Here is a 20,177-nt window from a genome sequence, read left to right as displayed (position 1 = left end):
CACATCAACTTGTTGGAGCTGAGAGCGATCCGACTTGCACTGAAAGCCTTCCTTCCCTCTGTCCGGGGAAGTGTCGTGCAGGTGTTCACGGACAACACCACCGCCATGTGGTATTGCAACAAACAGGGCGGGGTGGGGTCGTGGACCCTTTGTCAGGAGGCTCTGCGCCTCTGGACATGGCTGGAACACCAGGGCGTCACCCTGGTGGTTCAACATCTGGTGGGCTCTCTGAACGCCAGAGCAGACGAACTCAGCCGCCTGTGCATGATGGATCACGAATGGCGTCTGAACTCCGAGGTGGCGCAAGGTCTCTTTCAGCAGTGGGGAGAGCCTTGGTTAGATCTATTCGCCACCGACGAGAACGCGCAATGTCAGCAGTTCTGCGCGTTGGAATTTCCAAGGCGGCACTCGCTCGGTGACGCTTTTCGTCGCGAGTGGAGTTGCGGTCTGTTGTACGCCTTTCCGCCTATACCACTTCTGCCCAGAGTGCTGAAAAAGATCAAGCGCGACCGGGCCCAAGTCATCTTGGTGGCTCCGGATTGGGCACGAAGGTACTGGTATCCCGAGCTACTCAGTATGTTGACCGATCCTCCGATACGTCTGCCCCTTCGGGAGGATCTTCTGTCGCAGCAGCAGGGGACGGTCCTCCACCCGAACCTGTCCAGCCTCCACCTCCATGCGTGGAGATTGAGCGGCGGCAGTTGATGCCGTTTGACTTGCCTCCTGAAGTCTGTGATATCATTCTGGCAGCCAGGCGTCCCTCCACAAAGACGGTATACGCCTGCCGGTGGAACAAATTTGTGGCATGGTGCACAGCAAAGGCTGTGGATCCCCTTTCCGCCCCTCTTTCTGAGGTTCTCCTCTTTCTTCTTTCTTTGGCCCGGCAGGGCTCTGCCCTGGGCACCTTGAAAGGTTATCTTGCTGCTCTCTCTGCCTTCTTACGGCTTCCAGATCAGCCCTCTCTTTTCAAGTCCCCTGTAGTGTCACGCTTTCTTAAAGGCATTACTCACACGTTCCCTCCTGTCCCTTTCGTAATGCCTCAGTGGGACTTGAATCTTGTCCTGACATTCCTGATGTGCGCTCCCTTTGAGCCTCTTCACAATTGTCCTCTTCGTCTTCTAACTCTTAAGACTGCTCTCCTGGTAGCCATCACCTCGGCTAGACGGGTGAGTGAGCTCCAGGCTCTATCGTCCAAGCCTCCTTTTCTATCTGTTCATCCGGACAAGGTTGTCCTTCGGCCTCGTCCTTCCTTTCTACCGAAAGTAGTGACCCCCTTTCATCTTGGGCAATCTGTCACCTTGCCCACCTTCTTTCCGCCTCCGCATCCTTCCAAAGAGGAAGAGCGGCTCCATCGTCTGGACCCAAGACGTGCGCTCTCCTTTTATTTGGACCGCACTAAACAGTTCCGGGTGGACGACCAGCTTTTCGTTGGCTACGTGGGTGCAAAGAAGGGAAAAGCTGTACACAAACGGACCATCTCCCGGTGGGTCGTTTTGTGTATAAAAATCTGTTATTCCTTGGCAAAAAAGGAACCGCCAGTTGGGCTGCGCGCCCATTCTACTCGGGCCACAGCGGCTACTACTGCTTTGGGACGGGGGGTCCCTTTGCAGGACATCTGTCAGGTGGCCACGTGGGCTTCGCTGCACACGTTTGCCAGGCATTATTGCCTGGACAGCCAAGTCCGGAGGGATGGCTTCTTTGGCCGTTCTGTCCTCCAGGACTTTCTGGTGTGATCTTGGTTCGCAGACCCACCACCGGGGTTGGTATTGCTTGGGTATCTATTCTAAGGTGAGGAATCTAACTAACGTGTTTCTTTCAGATGAACAAGTTACTTACCTTCGGTAACGATGTATCTGTAAGAAACATTAGTTAGTTAGATTCCTCACCGACCCACCCATCCTCCCCGTTCTGCGAACTGACATCTAGGGTTAAGGCTATCCCTTTCAGGGCCCTAGAATTTTTTGGCACCAGTGTCGGTATCTTGCATGGCTCAGCGTTCCTGGCGCGGAAGGCTATGTACAAGAACTGACGTCAGCGCGCGAGGGCGGCGTCTAAGTACTCCGACATCATTCCGGCGCACGACGCCGACGACGGACGCGGAGCCGCAGACGACGCCTAGCGACGCGCAAGGGGAATTGCTGACGAAAAAATCTTCCGGATCCAGTCTGACGCCTGGGGATATTCTAAGGTGAGGAATCTAACTAACTAATGTTTCTTACAGATACATCGTTACCGAAGGTAAGTAACTTGTTCTTTAAGCTTCAGTGGCTGATTTTTAGCGTACAACAAATACATGTGTGAACAAGTATCTTTAGTTTTCTGAAGTCACAAGATCATTCCTCTGCCAAGACTCCCATTAATCAATGACACGCATGCATATCCCATTTCTACCAGTCAGTAGAAACATTGGGCAGTTCATCTGTATCTGTGTGTTGAGAAACTCCACTTTGAGAGGATCTGAAGTGTCTAAAAACACAATTTCTGAGCTCAGTGATCCACGTTTGACTGCATCCTGTGCTGTTCCGACTCATAACAATAAACAAATCTTCTATTCTATACCTTTCTTGAGCCCAAACGAGCTGAGCTTTCATGGGAATCAATGTGACTGTACAGATGTAGCTGCCGACTATGCAGTGCCTACGTTGTTACAACAACAAAAATGCCAGAGCCCTCGTTAGGAGGCCCCTACCAGCATCATACCAACACAACTACTGACCTTCACACACTTGCAAGTTTGACAATTCAGACTGTTTCTTGACCCCAAAGTTATGAGAGTGGCTTGGGTAGCCAATCTTTGTCATTAGATCAAGCATATAGCAGCAGCGCGCATGCACTGCTCACTCTGCGAGGCATGCAGTAATGAAGTATGGAGTGGAAGCTCCACCCACTCCCTGCCCATGTTTTTCATTGGCTTGTGTCTTTGTCCTTTCTAAATGCTGCCTTCCGATTGGTTTATAGGCTGTTAGTCCCGCCTTACGACGGCCATGTTGTCATTTGTATCCTTCCATGGCTACTGGCCCCTTTACTTCGAGTGTTGCATGGTATGCGTTATTTAGATTGTGAGCACTATTTTCTTCCCATGCCTTCCCCCCTCCCTCCACCCGCCTGCACTCCTGTTGTTCGTGCCTTCTCGCCCTCCTGTCTCCCACCCGCACTCCCGTTTGCAATGCTATAGGTCTTGCGTAAATGCGAGTCCTATAGCATTACAAATGCTTGTTTTTAATACATATTTAGTTAATAAACAACTGCTGTTATGCTCATCTCTAAATTTGACAGCCAGCTCCACTATGTGGCAGACTGTCATACTTGCGGGTATTGACAATTAACTACCAGCGCGGTGCACTGGAAACCACCAGTTCAAGTTAAGCACTGTGACCGTGTATCATGTGGAACAGAGTTCGGATCCCAGCCTCCACTCATCATTCGGCAAATCTTCTAGCACCGAAGGCTGTTCCTCTTGCCTTGTGTAGAGCTGTTATGCAGAATCCACATTTTATTTTTGGAGTGTGATCAAAGTTTGCGCAATGTAAATGATATGTTATGTCCGGGAAAAGGTTTGCGCTGTGTAAAACTGTTCAAAAGTCTCAATAAATGCTTTTTAAAAATTGCTTTTAAATGTTCAATTGAACTTAGACAGTGTCCCTCCAAATAGCAGAGACAAAACTGGCAGCACCGAATTGGGGAACCAGGGACTGTGGCGATAATGTGCGGACTCCTGCGACAGGTGGCGAGGTGAGCGCCAAGTTGAAGGGCAGAGCTCGAGGTCTCAGTGAGAAGGCTGCAGCTGCACAGATAATCACCCTGCCGAGATAGTGACGCTCCAAGTAGCCAAGACGCAGCTGGCAGCACCAGATCTGAGGCCGTTACTGAGGCGCTGCCGTGCTGACTCCAGCGGCTGGCAGAGATGTTGGCGCCGAGCCGACGGGCGGAGATAGTGGACCAGCGGAGCTGCAGCTCTGGGGTGCTTGGCCAGATGGGGGAGTGCCCCATGCCATGCTCATTTTCCCAGACACAAAAAAGTGGGAGAGACAGCAGAATTGTATACTACTGGGCGAACACGGATGAGTGACAATAAAGAGGGCACCAAGATGGAGATCGGTAGCTGGAGGAGTCACGGTGGAACCTCGGATCACTCCGGGAAAAAGAGGCAGCGGGACCCGCACCCAAAAGAGGCCAACTCTATGCCACTGCCAATGTATGCCTGGTAGATGTTGGGAATCAAGTGCAACACGGTTAACATAGATCGGAGCCCAGATATATAGTGAGCCACAATCCCAGGAACCACAACAACGTAATACGGGCCCATAGAGGAGGGAAGTGGTGGAGTAGTCGATAAGCCATACATGTAAGCATAGTCCACACGAGCCTCATGAATACACCATAGAGAGGCTGAGATTGTCTCGGTGGTCTGTAGCGGTGGATATGGCTTTAGAACAGCACGGGGGAGCAGAGAAAATAGCAGAACAATGGCATATAAATGTTCAGGGCTCAACAGGTCCAGAGATACGAGAAACCTGCAATGCGGTAACCTTACATTTACCAGGCTGATGTGAAAAACAGCTCAGAGTAACATAACCTCTCATCATACGAGAGTAGTACTGGGTCTCGCCACAGTGAGCTTTCAACATGGGGAAGACAGATAAAGCGCAGACCAAGCTGCAATTCGAGCCGCGCAGGGCCACCAAATCCAGGGATATGGATTCCACGACTGCAGACTCGTGCCCAGAATTGAGTGATCCTTCAACACATACGGACATAAAGCAAATACTAGCAGCAATGCAACGTAGCTTAACAAAAATTGAAGGGAAAATAGATGCTCTCTCATTTTGCATGGATAGAATGTCAGAGAGATTAGACAAACATACAGAGAGGCTGGACAGCGTTGAGAAAAGAGTCTCGGACGCGGAAGAGATAATCAACAAAGGCTCGGCCAGGAACAAAAAAATGGATGGACTACTCCGAACCCTACACTTGAAGTCCAAAGACTTGGAAGCAATCTTGGCGCAACAACCTGCGCATAACTGGGATCGCAGAATCAACCAACACAGGAAATATGGAGCAATTTATGGAGGGCATACTTGTGGGCACGATGGGCAGGGACACATTCTCAGGCATGTTTGTGGTAGAGAGGGCCCACCGCTCTTTTGCGCCGAGACCTGCCCCGGGTGCTAATCCCCATCCAATAATTGCAAAACTCCTGAATTACAGGGACAGAGATGCTGCGCTACAGAAAACTAGAGAACTACAAGTGCTGCGCTTTGAGGGCATGGTGTTGTCAGTTTACCCAGACTTTACACAACAGGTCCAGGAGGCCCGTCGCCAGTTTGTGCCAGCTAAAAGGAAGCTGCAAGAGCTTAAAATAGAACACAGCATGATGTATCCCGTCAAACTGAGCATCATAGTGGAAGGGAAGACCCTCATCTTTATGGATCACAGGAAGCTACTCCAGTTGATCAAAAAGAGAGGGAAAACAAACAGTGGGGCTAGTTCCCCCTCAAACAATCCTGACAAAAGAACAGTTGCACAGGATAATGAAGAACAATAGGATATCCAGCACTGCAGGGGTTGCGGCGCGCTCCTACAATTACTATACATTATAGAGATACCAAGGGGAGATCGGCATGATTCGTAATAAGAGTGGCCTCTGGGAATGGAGAACACTCTTGGATGCCATATTGCCATAATAAGACATAGAGGGCTGGTCTACTATCTGCTGCCAGCCACAAGACTCTGGAAAGACTGTGCCAATCTACACTATGACCGTCCCATGGAGATTAAAAGAGAGGAAATGTTTTTGCTTGAGAGGACTGAACGCACCAGATCAAGAGTTATACTACAAAGTTACACAAAGCTCATTTGCTTATTACTGGATACATGGTCCGCAAGATTTGCCCAACCTGCACCTAGAAAGTGATGCTGCAGATTCGAATGCGCTCCCTCAAGTTTTATTCACAGCTCCAAAACGCAGGCATAAGGTATTCAACCTTCTGAACACAACAGTGCATGCTTGGTGGAGTTTACTGGAGGAGCAATCAGGTGCATTGTTATACTCTCCCCACACCTTACCCGAATGGTGCTCTTGGCTCCCAGTGGTAAAGGAAAAAAATTTAAGAGCTGCATTGTGCACACTGGAGATAACTAAGGTGGGGGATCTCTTCAAGGACGGTGTGGTTGAGGATGTGGGTCCCGCCCTGGCACCAAAAACTACACTTTCAACCCTCACACAATATCAGTGCTATAGAGTTAGACATGCTATGTGAGAGCTGTTAGGGTGGGAACTACAGGAGCCCCCAGATATGCCAGTGCTGTCTTATTTAGTAAAAAAAAAAGTACCTCTGGTAAACTGATAATGGCGCTGTACGCTCGCGCACAGGCCTGATGTGCACAAGGATAGATTGGACTGGCAGAGGGAGCTCGGAGATATTATAGATGAAAGCGTAACGCGATACTGCTGTGCTAAGATCAAAGAGATATCGTTAAATGGGAGGCATTGATTAATACACTTCAAGTATATAAACCGTGTTTACTACACACCTGAAAGACTGTTCAGATACCGGCTGAGGGAATCTGTGAATTGTCAGCGATGCAATGGACCGGAGGCCTGGCATTGGCCCGGGATATTTGGCTTCTGGGAAGATATATTCTGAGAACTAGGTGATAAAACAGGCCTCACTATTAAGATGGACCTGATGCTGGCTCTGTTAGGCTATGATAAGGGAATAGATAAATCGATGGGGAAATGAATGGCTGTAGGGATGCTGCTAGCGAAGCATAGGGTGGTGATGCGATGGGCATGGGGACGCACTCCAACTGTGGCAGAATGCCACTCAGACATGGTGTATTGTAATGTGCAGTCAGATGTTTTTAGCGAAATACAGCCACCGCAATGTCGCCCCAAAGATTATTGGTCAGCATACGTAGAGAATAAAGATGCAAATAAGGTGGAGGGCGCACAAAAGCAAAATGGCAACAATCCAGGTACATTGGCTGAGGTAACAGAGCATAACGCTGAAGATTAAATATAAGAGTATTGAACACAATACGCAGAATTCCAGGTCACTCTACAGCAAAGAGTTGCATGCTGTTGGAGACCGTGGTGATGTATTGGTTAATAGTATTGTGAGGTAGGTGGGCCACCATAATGTGATAATGTAAATGCCCGAACTTTATAGGTATGCGTATGATATACCGCCAAAAGCACTTTATCGAAATGGTAATGCACAATGCTATATTGTAAAAAAGGTCATGAGATGGTCTGACGTTATGTGTACGTTCTATAAATGTTAAATAAACAAAAAAATAATTTGTAAAAAAACTTTAATTAGAGAAGTCATCAATATATCATGTAGGAGAGATGTTACCACCAATGGCAGTCCATAAATACTATATACAACTGTGAGCTAGGATCATCCTTCAGCAAGGGCTATTCTCCATCCACTGAACCTTATGGACTTACTCACCCAGGTGGTGTGCCTAGTAAGGATGGGGAACTCAGCTAACTCTAAGAGAGAGGTGGGTTGTTGGTGAATTTCTCTACAGTGTTTGAACAGCCCAATTAAGTTCCAAGTGGAGTTGTCTGCCCTCAAACATTCATTCTAATCAGCCAGAAGAGGTCATGTATTATTTTAAATATCAATGGGGTGTCCATCCATAAATTACACTCATTGGCTTTGGGACAGACAGGCTTACATGTGGAATTACATGTCAGAGCTCGGAACAATCTATCCGCCTTTTCTGATATTCGTTAAACAAGTACAGAGAAAAAACTTGGCAACTGCAATATTATAGGGCAGCAGATGTGTGGTATACACAAAGGACCCTGATCATTTGAATTTAAAATCATAACTTTTTCTCTTTGATTCCAAGGCAAGAATAAGGTCAAACCCACTCCTAGGTAGAAGTACACCGGACTCAAATGACTGGAAGACCTTGCAAAGAATTAGCAGACTTTAAGTTTTGGAATTGTTTTGGGCATGAGAAAGTTTGTGCCTGATACATACATATAGGAGTAACAAAGTAAGATATAATTTTTTTAAGGATAGTATGCTGTATTTATTGCATGCCAGAAATACAGGTAACCAAAGAACAGCCAACATGTGTTTCACCCGAATGGCCAGCAGGCCAAGGGCCTTCTCAAGGCTGGTTGTAAAGAAGTAGGCATAGTGTTGTAGAAAATAGATGATGTTGTTACATAAATTCAGGATCAACAAGAAGATCCACACATATTCATAATCATGTGAATGGGTGGGGTAAGGTGAGATTAGGAGGCACAAAAGGTCAATGACAGAGTTGACAAAGTGAGGGTCGGGGAGAAAGGAAGGAGAAAAACACAGGAAGAAAGATCATAAGGAGCAATATGTCAATGACAGAGGTAATGAAGTGAGGGGACCGGGAGAAAGGAAGGAAAACACAAGGAGAAAAATAATGAGGAAAATAAGGGAAAACCAGTTTAAGATTATATGGTTACCTGTACTTCTGGCATGAAATAAATGCAGCATACTATCCTTAAAAAACGTACACTGGACTTTGGGTTTTCTTACCCCAGTTACTCCTATATGTATATATCAGGCACATACCTTATTCACGCCAAAAACAATTTCTCTTAATTTGGGGGCTCTTGGGTGTAGCCACTTGACAGATATGTACCAACCACTGAATTGTGTCCAGTCCCATTGGGCGTGAACCCCGGCATCATTCACCCACCACCCCGACAATAAATCAGAGAAACAATAGGCACTACTGTTCCAGATTTGGATACAGGCATGGAACCTGTGGAAACAATTTTGGGTCCTGGGAGAGGTGAGGTCCTAACTTCTTATGTTTGATGTGGCCCTATCCCCTCGCCTGCCCAAATGTAGCACCACACCATATTAAGAGGGTTGCCTTAGGTAAGAGGACTACTCTTTTCCTTAAATTTTAAATTACACATGGTTGAACAATGGTAACGGGAACAGAATTTACAAAAGGCTAACAAATTTCTGGATTTGTCTCCCCATTCCCCGTATGCGGTCTTAGGTAGAAATCTCTAGAAGGATGCAGAGGCATGTCTTTTTGAAGAAAGGGTAGGCCTCTTAAACTTTTACTAGTCCATTTTCCATGTTTCCCCTATCAAAGTACGTAATACAGACCCTCCAGGATTTCGCGATTTCGCGATTTCGCGGCTTGCCGCGAAATCGGCACTTTTGTAAAAATGCCGCGATTTTTACAAAAGTGCCCGCGAAATCGGCACTTTTGTAAAAATGCCGCAATTTTTACAAAAGTACCTGCGAAATCGGCAATGTACAACCCCTGAACCTAATCGTGATAACAAGCTGGTCTCCACTTAACATATTGTGTTTGGAAAGATCAAATTGCTCTTTCTTCCATGAGAAATCGACTGTTTCCGGATGTATCACTACTGGTTGATGGGTCACATGATGGAAGGAGGGTCTTGAGCCTTCACCTTTCAGTGCTTCCCATTGTTTAAAGCGTTGACTACCTTGAAGAGGCTTCAGAATATTTATAGACTGCCTGGGGTACGGGATGTTCTCCAATTTATGCACCAGTTACGGCACTTACACCACATGACAGCCCCTGAGAGTCACATCGTCCTGCGCCTTAGCACTTGACAAATGGTACTTTTTGCTTTGCAAATCCTGTTACAACTAAGATCCTCGTTCCATGAACCATGCTGTTAAAGGGAGGACATTATTACCATGGAAATAGCTTTTACTTGGAGTTGTAGGAGATACATAGACTGACCTTCAAAATAGGAAATATAAAATTACATTTTCCTGCCACCCACAACGTTGTTTGCATTAAACTCTTCTGTATGGATTCAGATGAGTTATAATGAAAAAGCTTTTATTTCTGGACAGAATACAGGGTGAGATTTTGAAACTGCTTGAATAAGTCCCTAGGATCAGTCGGAAACAGCTTACCAGTGCCGGTGCATTGACTGTAATTAGTTGTCAAGTAGTTAAAGGAGGCAGGCTTAAATAAAATTAGAAGTGACCATTTGGTCCCAGAATGCATATTTTTAGATAAATTCTTGGCTTTACTTTAAGTTGTATGAATTGTAGTTTTAATGATTTTATGGGCTCATCCAACATTAGTAAGGTTCACGATGTAATTAGATGAGAAGTTGATGAACTGCTTTCACTGGAAGATAAATCACACAGGGCATGCGGCGAGGCCTGGGGGGCATAATTCTTTTTTTAAACACTTATATGTAGCCTTGAAGCCAAACAAAGTGTCTACATTGTAAATAAACCAAATATACATAGCTTCAGCTTGTTAAATACTTAAAAAACGAAGATATCTGTGTTTGTTGTAGGAAAAACTGCAAACTAAAATGCCGCAAAATTGCCGCTAAATTTCCATATTTGTGCCGCTAAATTTCCATATTTGTGCCGCTAAATTTGCGAATCCATGCCGCTATATCCTGGGGGGTCTGGTAATAGTACCACAAATACTTAAAAAGGCATTGTCTTCCTGAACTCGTGGTTTTGGTGTCTATGTAACTGTGTTAATCTGCGATTTCGGAATTTCTAATTCTCGGCATGCAGTTTTGGTGTGACACATTCTGATTCCTGAAAAGAAAAAGTGCATATTTTGACCCTGCCAGTACACACTGTATGATGAAGCAGATATTTCTGGATGATGGATTCTTTTGAGGAGTTGGTAAGTCTGGTATGATGTGATCTAACACTAAGGATCACCCTAAGGGATATTGAGTACTTGCAATATTTCCCATTACTCTTCTGCACTACTACTCAGTTTTTTGAGTAGGATGCAACTATACATTGATAATACAAAGGACATTTGGGTACTGACGTACTGCACAAAATAAGAAATCCTATGTCCAGGGTCCATTCACATCACTCAACAAGGCTAGAAGTGGAGGAGGGATTCTGCAATCTTGCAAATTTATATGAGGTACCACAACAGTTCAAAATCAGTGGCAGACCTATTTTTATGGGGGTATATTACCAATATTTCACACATTGCGACACATCAAGGCAACTTGCTGCACTGCGATGCATGAAAGGAAGAAAGCAGAAATGCGCCATATCTACTAAAATATGATGCATTTCTACTGTCTCCTGCTGCACTTGGGCAGCCTTGGGCCACCACAGGTACCCTAGCGCCATGCTGCAAGGTTGCCCATGTTACAAGCAGGATTGTTTTTGTGCAGGGAGGGACAACTTTCTGCATAAAAACAATTCTTTGAGGCATTTTCCTCTTTCCTGACTTTAATAAATCTGTGATTGTGTCAAAAACCATGGGTGGATGCTTGGGAATGCTCACACTCCACCCACAGAATGCCTCCATGCTGCAAGGTAACGCAAAGCAGCGATATGCGCTGCCTTGTGTTAGTTTGGATTTATTAAACCGCACAGAGTCACACAAGATGGTTATTGTATGGCTTCTTCAATACCATTTAAGGACTTGGGATGACTTGCATCGCATAAGGACAACACAAGCCCTTTGTAATAATGCCCCACAATTTCTATTCCCAGAATAGACCAGAAGCAGTCAACGACCATAACATACATCGTGATCCTACGGGCAAGTATTGGGTGGAGCAGCAGGTATGTATAACAGCCATCAGGTTTTGTATTTTCATAATTTATTTGTTGACAATATTATATAAAACAGAAATGTAGAGTTATCAAGTTTGAACAAGTTTTTATTAGGAGCCCTTCAACTGTGCTGACGAATGCCATGGTTACTAAATACCAAGGCTGCTGAGTCTTGATTCCACCTCATGCCTCTTTCTTTTCCCACCCTAAACTTTGTCTCTTTATCGCACTCTTGCAGGTTCGTTTTCACTTCCTGCTTTCTCCTCTAGTTGCTACATTCCTTTCTTACAGCTTCATTCTCTTTTCTGCCTTTTTCCTTGTATTCTGTGTTAGTCTGTTGCTAAAAAATTAAGTCCTGGTCCAAAAAAATAGGTTTTGGTGCCCATCCTGGCAACCGCTGACACAAATGAAGCACTGGCAAGCATTCTCGTTAATCAATACAAAATAGTTTATAAGTAGATGGTATCAAAGACAGAATTTAGGCAGTTGGTTGATAGTGCAAAAGAACCAGGCAAATTAAAGTTTTTTGATATAGTCCAGGACTTGTTTGTGAAGCACTCTAGAGTAGTGACGTCAGCAGTCGGGGATTGGAGAGTGCCGCCTGCACAGGTGAGAGCGCCCACAGGCCCTCGTGTACTAATTGGCCAGCAGCAGGGGACTGTTCCACGGTTGAGGCTGAAGGACTGAGGATATGAAGGTGTCAAGAGAACAATGTGTTACAAGCTTGCCTAGTGGGTTTGTAGACCACCAAAATGCCTCAGAGGGATTCAGCATGCTCAGAATTTTTACAGAATGTGGCATGGAACTACCTTAAAAAAGGAAGGAAATTGGACAGGGAAACTATGAACTATCAACCTCAGCAGCAGGGAGTCAACAACTATGACTTAAGCTACAGCAAGTAACAGCGCAAGTGTCATCATGTGCCCAAAATCCCATTATGAAAAATTACATGTCGTTTGATTACAAATACCTTAGAGAAGCACTGATTTCTTCATTCGGACAACTTAGTAAGGCAACATCCTGCACCCTAATCAGGTGCCTGTTCGCTTCCAGTAAATTCTGTAAATAAAACAGTTTCATATTACATAAAGCTTTTCCAGTATGGGAATATCTTGTCTTGCTTATATTATAAAACCTACTTTTAGTGTACACCGGGGAACAAATTAACTTTACAGTTAGCTGTATAGCAGGGATAAAAAAAATAGAATGATATAAAAAGTAGTATAAATATTTATACACTAAAATGTTCCATCTACATGAGTCTGCTGGTTATTTTTAAGAACGGTATAGTTTCCTTATGTCTGGAGAAGTAATAGACTGCACAGGTGTAACTTTCAGAGAACCCACTGAAAAGATCTTGCACAGGATGAATTAGAGAGGACACAGAGGCTCCGAGCTCCTGCATCAGCCTTGATTTCACAAGCTGCCGACTATTCTAAGAGCAATCTTGGGTTTATTCTAGATCACAATATACACAATAGTCCCTCTTCTAAATTTCCCCTTTAGGCATTACCATAGCACACTTTCCAAAAATGCAATGGGATTCTCCATTTCCCAGATTCTGCATCAGGTCGTCTGTATAATCACAGAACTCCTTGGTGACTTGTAATATCCTTCTAATGTGTGGCCGAGGGTACCTTATCGCTTATGTCATGTAAGCTTTGAGAATGCGGGGCTGAGAGTATGTGCACTGTGTTGAGTCACAAAAATCTGTTGAGATTTTGGGAGTGTACAGTCATGATGCAACTCCCTCATATAATGAAAAACTGCTTACAGTCCATCCTTGCATGGAAGATAACAGTCCTGCACAGCAGCAGAACAGACACAAATCTAGACTTCATTTGCTGCACTGAACTTGGAAATATCAGGCAGTATTTAGTTGTCAATAAAAAAAACATTTCATCATTAGAAGATACACAAAGGGTAACTCGATGCTGTGGGCTTATATTATCACTTTGAGTTCTACTGGAGAGGTGTGGCTCACTGGTTAGAGGCGGCAGACCCGTAAGCAAACAATCGGCCAGGGACCAGGGTTCAATTCCCGACGCGGCAGGGTCGTGGACCAAGGTCAAAACGGACTCGATAATTCTCGCCTCGGTACCTACTCTAACCAGGAACACACTCGGCAACTCTGGGCATTAAGCTTGCCTCATCTCTACAACGGCCCCCCACAGACGCCGGGGATGCCTGGTTTCACCTGGAGATACCCAGAAAGGGACCATCTCACAGGGATAGCCAGGACGGGTTCCCCAGCGGTCTACAGCGCCGGGACGCCCCGTTGCTGGGGTAGCTGTGCGCTTTACAAGTCTACAACATTTTACTTACGTCTTAAACCATGAGGCCGAAGGATTTTAACCTATGGATTCCGGTAGATATAGATTTTATGCAGACCACTTCACTGCCAAATGCAGATAAATAAACATTAGCATAAATACTCATTAGAGCAGTTTCTCCAATTCAGTGTCATTTTCTCTGGAATATTAATCACTTGGGTATGAATCTCATGAGAATAATTGTAGTATCTTGTTATTGTTCGCAATAATCTCAGTTAGTTAATTTTGGGAAATTCGAGTTTTATATTCACGTTCCTTTTCACCTTATGAATTGGAAAAACCACTCATAACCCCTTAAATCATATCCCTCATCCTACCTCTCTTCTTCTTCCTTGCTAATTCCCTTTCATCTGCCCTGGATGCAAACATATATGCTCACTATAACTTTCCCATTCTTCACTCCCTTCCCTAACTTTTTTCTTTTAATCTATAGCTTTTCCTGAATGCAACAGTAACACTGTCCTAAAACCTAAACCTACCCCACCACTAACTAACAATACCTACTAAGTTACCCCTGGGCTAAGCCTAATATTACCCCTTACCTGAATCCTACTGGTTATCCCTACCCTATTTCTTACCTTACACCTAATAAATGCCTGCACACTACGCCATTCCTTATATCTAACATTGAGGCTTATTACTAACCTCTACCCTTTCCCAAGATGTTTCACTCATATGCTACTGTCGTCCTGATTTTGTTTCTGACATTTATCTTCCAAGTGTACTTCACCATAGAATAAGACATGTCATCGATGAGGCTCTGGCCAGCTCCAAGGTGTCATGTGCTCTAGATGGTAACAATGGAATGGCACTAGGTGATCTGACCGGGTCCACTTTTCATCCAGGAGGACCTCATCAGTGAAGGTATATAACGTGTTCTTCATATCAAACGGGATGTTTGCTACTTTCTCCTGGATGCTTCTGGTTTGATACCCAAAGCCTTCTAGGAGTTATGGTATAAAATGGACGAAATGGTGCTATGTTTCTGCCAGCTGTGATTTTGACATCCCAAAACATTAAGTCTTTCTCCTTAAGATGTTGAGGGAGATGGATACATTACGGACTGAATTGCTAGGGGCATGTAAGATTGCCTTGGCCAAACAGACTTCCCACTGACCATGGTGGACTAGGGGCTCTGAAGTTTCGAGCCTATTATTATGTGGCTCACCTGCAATGGCCCGCTTACAGGCTGGGTTCCAGCCTGCGGAGACAGGCTTAACACCTACCCAAATCAAAAGTGGCACTCTGAATTCTGCCCTTTTGCCTTCTTGCTGGGGGACTGCTTGTCACTCATTGCTGCTTGAGATAGCACTTATCTGACTGTGTAACTCCCAGGAGCATAACCAGCCCTGCACCTGCCTATGTACCCCCAGTTCTGCTGCTAGGCCATCCCCTGTGTAATGATACAGTCTCTTGGCAGGAATTAATTTCCTGTGAGCGCATTGAGCAGCCACGTTTGGGGTTATCTTTGGGAAAGGGACACTTATGAACCTCTTGTGAGAGAAGTCTGGCTTGCCGGCAGAAGAATTTCTCACATATGGGCGGATCTACCATGCAATCGGCCTGGCAGGCTCTTTGTATGGAACCCCACCCACACACGCTACTCTACAAATGCTCCACACCATAGAGCCTGGGAAGAGTTTGAGGGGCATATTTATGAAATAGCGGCACAGTGCAGAATGCAGCACATATAAAAAGAGGAAGTAACAAGGAGAAATAAAGATATTTCTCATCGTTATGCCTCTCCTGGGAGGTGTTTATTTTTGGTGCATTCCCAGGTTTACAAGGTCTTGTAAATTTGGGAATGCATCAAAAACCATGGGAGTTGTCTGGGAACACCCCTGCAACACCCATGGAACGCTTACCCAGGGCAGATTAATTCAATGCAGCGATTTACTCCAGAATTTTGGAGCCACTCAAAGTGGTTTTGCGTGGCTTCAAAAATATGACTTAAGGATTGCGTTACTCTTGCACCATGTTGCGTGGTGCAAATTCGACGCAAACCAGGTCATAAATATGTCTCGGAATACTTTGTCATATAAGGGGATCTGGGAACACTTCGGAGTGACACTGCTGCCCACTAAACAGGCCTAGGAATCAGAGCCACACCCAGCTTTTACTGACAAGGAGTGTTGGGCTGTATTGGAATATGCCTCCAAGACTACATGGAATGTCTGATTCAAACTCTTACAAGCCAAAATACTCCCTAGGGCCTGCTTTATGTCATTGAACCTTCAGAAACTTTTCCCCTTGGTATCCTCAGACTGCTTTATATGCCACACCGCGCCTGCACACCTGAAGCACGTGCTTTGGGGCTGCACAAGGCTGCAACTCTTTTGGTCTAAGGTCCTGACAACACTGTGTGAGATAACAAATAAATCAGTTTCAGACACTCCTGAGGCCAAACTCTGGAGGTCCTCTTCTCCCCCTACCACGCCATCCTAACACGCAGATTCACAACACTGGGTGCAGGCAGAAAGTACCTCCCTATGGAGGGAGGAGATGCGTGGCCTCCAGCGTACCCAGATTGCGACCCTTTGGGAAGCCCATGTGCAGTCAAGCAATCAATCAGAATTTATAAAGCGTGGCTAATCACCCAATAGTGTATCCAGGCGCTTGCAGGAGCTGGAGTCTTATTCGAACTGCTAAGTCTTGAGGGCCATTCAGCATTCCGGAACTGAGGTGATTGTCCAGAGCTGCATGGGGAGTCTGTTCCAGTTCTTTGCTGCGATGTGGGAGAAGGAGCGTCCTTCACTTCTGCTTCAGTAGATGCAGGTAGTATGGGCAAGTGAAAGGAAGGTGGAACGTAGTCTTCTCGATGGTAGGTGGAAGTTCAGGCGGTGGTTAATGTAGGTGGGTCCTTGGTTGTGTAAAGACTTGTGTACCTGGGTCAGCAGCTTGAATTGGCATCTCTTCTGTACAAAGAGCCAGTGGAATTTCCTGAGGTGGGGTGTGATGTGGGTTTGTCGGGGAAGGCCAAGGATGAGTCTGGCTGCAGCGTTCTGTATGGTCTGAAGTCTATGTAGAAGGTGTGCAGCGATTCCTACATAGAGTGCATTGCCATAGTCCAGTCGGCTGGTGATGAGGGCTTTTGTAACGGTGCATCTTGCGTGTAGGGGTAGCCACTTGAAGATCTTATGTAGCATGCGCAAAGTGAGGAAGAAGGAGGAGAAGGCATTGATCTGTGATTTCATGATGAGCCTGTTGTCAATGATGATTCTGAGGTTTCTTGCATGATTGGAGGGAGTGGGTGTGGGTTCTAGGTCTGATGTCCACCAGGAGCAGTTCCACATGTTGTTGCTGTTGCCAAAGATGAGCACTTCCGTCTTGTCTGTGTTCAGCTGTAGGGTAAGCAACTGTAGGCAACTGCTCTTCATCCCGTCAGCGACATTTGTCATGCATTTGCGGAAGTTGTTTCTAGTGGTGGTGGGGTCATCAGTGGGTGAGAGGATGAGCTGGATGTCATCTGCGTAGGAAATTATGGTGATACCATGGGATCTAACAACGTTGGCCAGCGGGGTCATATATGCATTAAAGAGCGTGGAGCTGAGCCCTGGGGAACACCACAGGCGATCTACTTGGGTTCAGAGGTAAAAAGTGGGAGGTGGGTCCTCTGGGTTCTTCTGGTGAGGAAAGAGGTGAACCATCTGAGCACGTCCCCTTGAATGCCAATGTGGTGGAGTCTTTTGATCAGTGTGTGGTGGGATATGGCGTCGAAGGCTGCCGAGAGGTCGAGAAGGATCAAAGCTGCTGTTTCTACTCGGTCGAGGTGGGTTCCGATGTAGTCGGTGGCTGTGATCCGTGCAATTTCTGTGGTGCTGTTATTGCTGTGGAGGCCGGATTGGAAGGCGTCGAGTAGCTGGTTCTGCTCCATGGGTGTCATGGGTTGATTGTTGATGATCTTTTCCAGTACCTTTGCTGGCAATGGGAGCAGGGAGATTAGCTGGTAGTTTTTGGGTTTGCTGGGGTCACTGTCGGGTTTTTTGAGTAGTGGTCTGACTTTGGAGTGGTTGTAGGCATCATAAAGTGTTGCGACGGTGATAGAGGTGCTAAGTAGGGTGGTGAGTTACAGGCCGATCCTTTGGTCTCCGAGGTTGAAGATGTGGTGCCAGCGTGGCCCTATGAGAGCTCCCAAGTGGACGGATTTTATGGTGGAAGTGGTGTCCTGGGTGGAGAGGATTTTCCAGGTGGTCAGTTTGTGGTTCGTGTCAGTTATGGCATTTGGGTTGAGGAAGTCTGTAGGTGTGGGTTTGAAGTTTCTGTAGAAGGTTGCGATCTTGTCGAGGAAGAAGTAGGCGAGGTTGTCACACAGCTCCTGTGAGGGTGTGATGTTCATTTTGCAGGCAGCCGGGTAGGAGAATTCCTTAACTATATTGAAAAGGTCCTTAGTGTTGTTGGGGCTGGTTTCAATGCGTGTGGCAAGTGCTGTCTTCTATGTTGCCCTCAGCAGTCGGTGGTAGTGTTTGAGGCAGGTCTTGAAGGCTGGTCTGTCAGAGGTGTCCTTGCTGGTGCGCCATCTCCTCTTCAACTGTTTGTGGTCTTGTTTCGCTGTTCTGAGTTCTTTGGTGTACCAGCTGGCCTTTTTAAGAGAATTTTCTCTGCACGTCGCTCTTGATGGGAACAATGCTGTCTACGCAATTGGTGATTCAGGCGTGGAAGTTTTTCACTCCCTGTCCGAGGCTGGTGGGGGTAGCAGGGTTGGCAGAGTTGAGGGGGTTCACCCAGCTGGTCAAAAAACTAAGTCGTATTAAGTGACCGTAAAGTGGAGCTGGTAGCAAAAAAGATATATTTGCCCAAAGTGTCCAGCCCTTTAGACTCCCTGTCCAGAAGGACATCGGGAACGGTGCCGATGTCGGGGGAGGTTGTAGGAGCCTGAACCACAATGCTTCGCGGCGAAGGCTGATGAAAAAGCTGAGCGGGTCTTCAGGTGCAGGATGGTGTCTATGAGCAACAGATCGGTCCTCAGAGGCTGTTGAAATGGGCTGAGCCCAAGTGTCCAACAGAATATCAAAGAGGGTTTCACTGAAGGGAAGCGCAGGCTCAGTTCTCAGTTAGCTCTGTTGAAGCACCCCAAGTAGAGGATCAATGGTCCCTTCCACAAAATACCTTAGATAACCTTCCTCACTCCTGTACACATTATAAATCCTTATGGCTTTTGTGTCTTTAGAATGTAATCTTTCGCTGGTGTCAAGGGACTATCAAGATTAACAATGGATATCTTATTATTCATCATTACTTTCAAAACCGCCGGGAACTTCATCTGCACCTAGGCCCCTAACTTCTTCAAATGGTCCATCCTTTTCCCCAACTCCCATTGGCTGTTAGATGTGATGTAAGAGATGTCTGACCTAATTTCGCAGGAGACCCCATCCACCTTCACTGCTTTCAATTACAGCGCTCGAGATAATGCCTTTTCTTTCATAGAATAAGTGAGAAGATTTTTTTAACTATTTCATGAATTTGTATAAAGAAGATTTGGTGAGCTCAGAAGAAGAGAGGAGAAAATGGTTGAATCAGGATTCGGTAGACCCCCTAAATGAAGAAAAAGCTACGATTTTAAATGCACAATTTTAAACTTGGGAAGTGGAACAGGCACTAAAGAAGGCTAAATGTGGTAGAGCTCCCGGTCCAGATGGTCTCCCACTTGAGGTTTACAGAGCCCTTGCCGGCACCTTGGGTCCAATTCTAACTAAATTATTTAATGTTTTTTTATGGACAGTGTGTCTCTACCGGAGTCATGGTCAGAAGCCACAACTGCCCTTATTTTAAAACCTGGGAAATGTGCAAAAAGTTGCGATTTGTATAGGCCGGTGTCACTTTTGAATTGTGATACAAGATATTTGCTAAGATTCTGGTGAAAAGACTCATTGGGGTCATGGAAGATCTTGTCCATGAAGACCAGAAGGGTTTTATACTTGGGAGGGCACTGCATGAGCTTACCTATACTCTTATAGGGGCGATAGATTTTGCCTCGGCTAATAACCCCCCTTTGGCAGTTATAGCTTTAGACGCAATTAAAGCCTTTGATCGGGTGAACTGGGCCTTTTTACAATCGGTGATGAAATCTGTAAAATAAATGGCGGAAATGTATAAGTCACCAAGGGTGAAAGTACTTGTGAATAGCATATTGACACCGACTTTTAAGATCACGAGAGGGACGAGACAAGGGTGCCCTTTGTCACAGTTATTGTTTGACTTGTATATGGAACAATTAGTGAAAAAGATAACGGCGGAACAGAGGGATTTTACCCTTTCAATGTAATGGTTGGGAGAAAAAACT

General features: G+C 45.7%; 1 protein-coding gene and 1 long non-coding RNA gene across 4 annotated transcripts in view; one reads left to right on the top strand and one right to left on the bottom strand.

Annotated features, from left to right (window-relative positions):
* The window catches only part of ECT2L (epithelial cell transforming 2 like), a 445,514-nt gene that overhangs the window by 17,970 nt on the left and 407,367 nt on the right, over positions 1-20,177 (bottom strand). For all 3 annotated transcript variants that reach the window (XM_085612467.1, XM_085612469.1, XM_085612468.1), the window contains one exon: positions 12,535-12,623. In XM_085612467.1, the coding sequence (XP_085468593.1) occupies positions 12,535-12,623 (89 nt within the window). The remainder of the gene's footprint in view (positions 1-12,534; positions 12,624-20,177) is intronic.
* Positions 11,541-20,177, top strand: part of LOC146821468 (uncharacterized) — a 52,157-nt gene continuing 43,520 nt past the window's right edge. The window contains exon 1 of the long non-coding RNA XR_014963175.1: positions 11,541-11,573. This is a non-coding gene — a long non-coding RNA (uncharacterized LOC146821468). The remainder of the gene's footprint in view (positions 11,574-20,177) is intronic.

This window comes from Triturus cristatus, chromosome 6 (assembly GCF_964204655.1).
Source record: "Triturus cristatus chromosome 6, aTriCri1.1, whole genome shotgun sequence".
NCBI lineage: Eukaryota > Metazoa > Chordata > Amphibia > Caudata > Salamandridae > Triturus > Triturus cristatus.
Note: the sequence above shows the minus strand (reverse complement) of the source record. Positions and strands in the feature narration are given on the sequence as shown.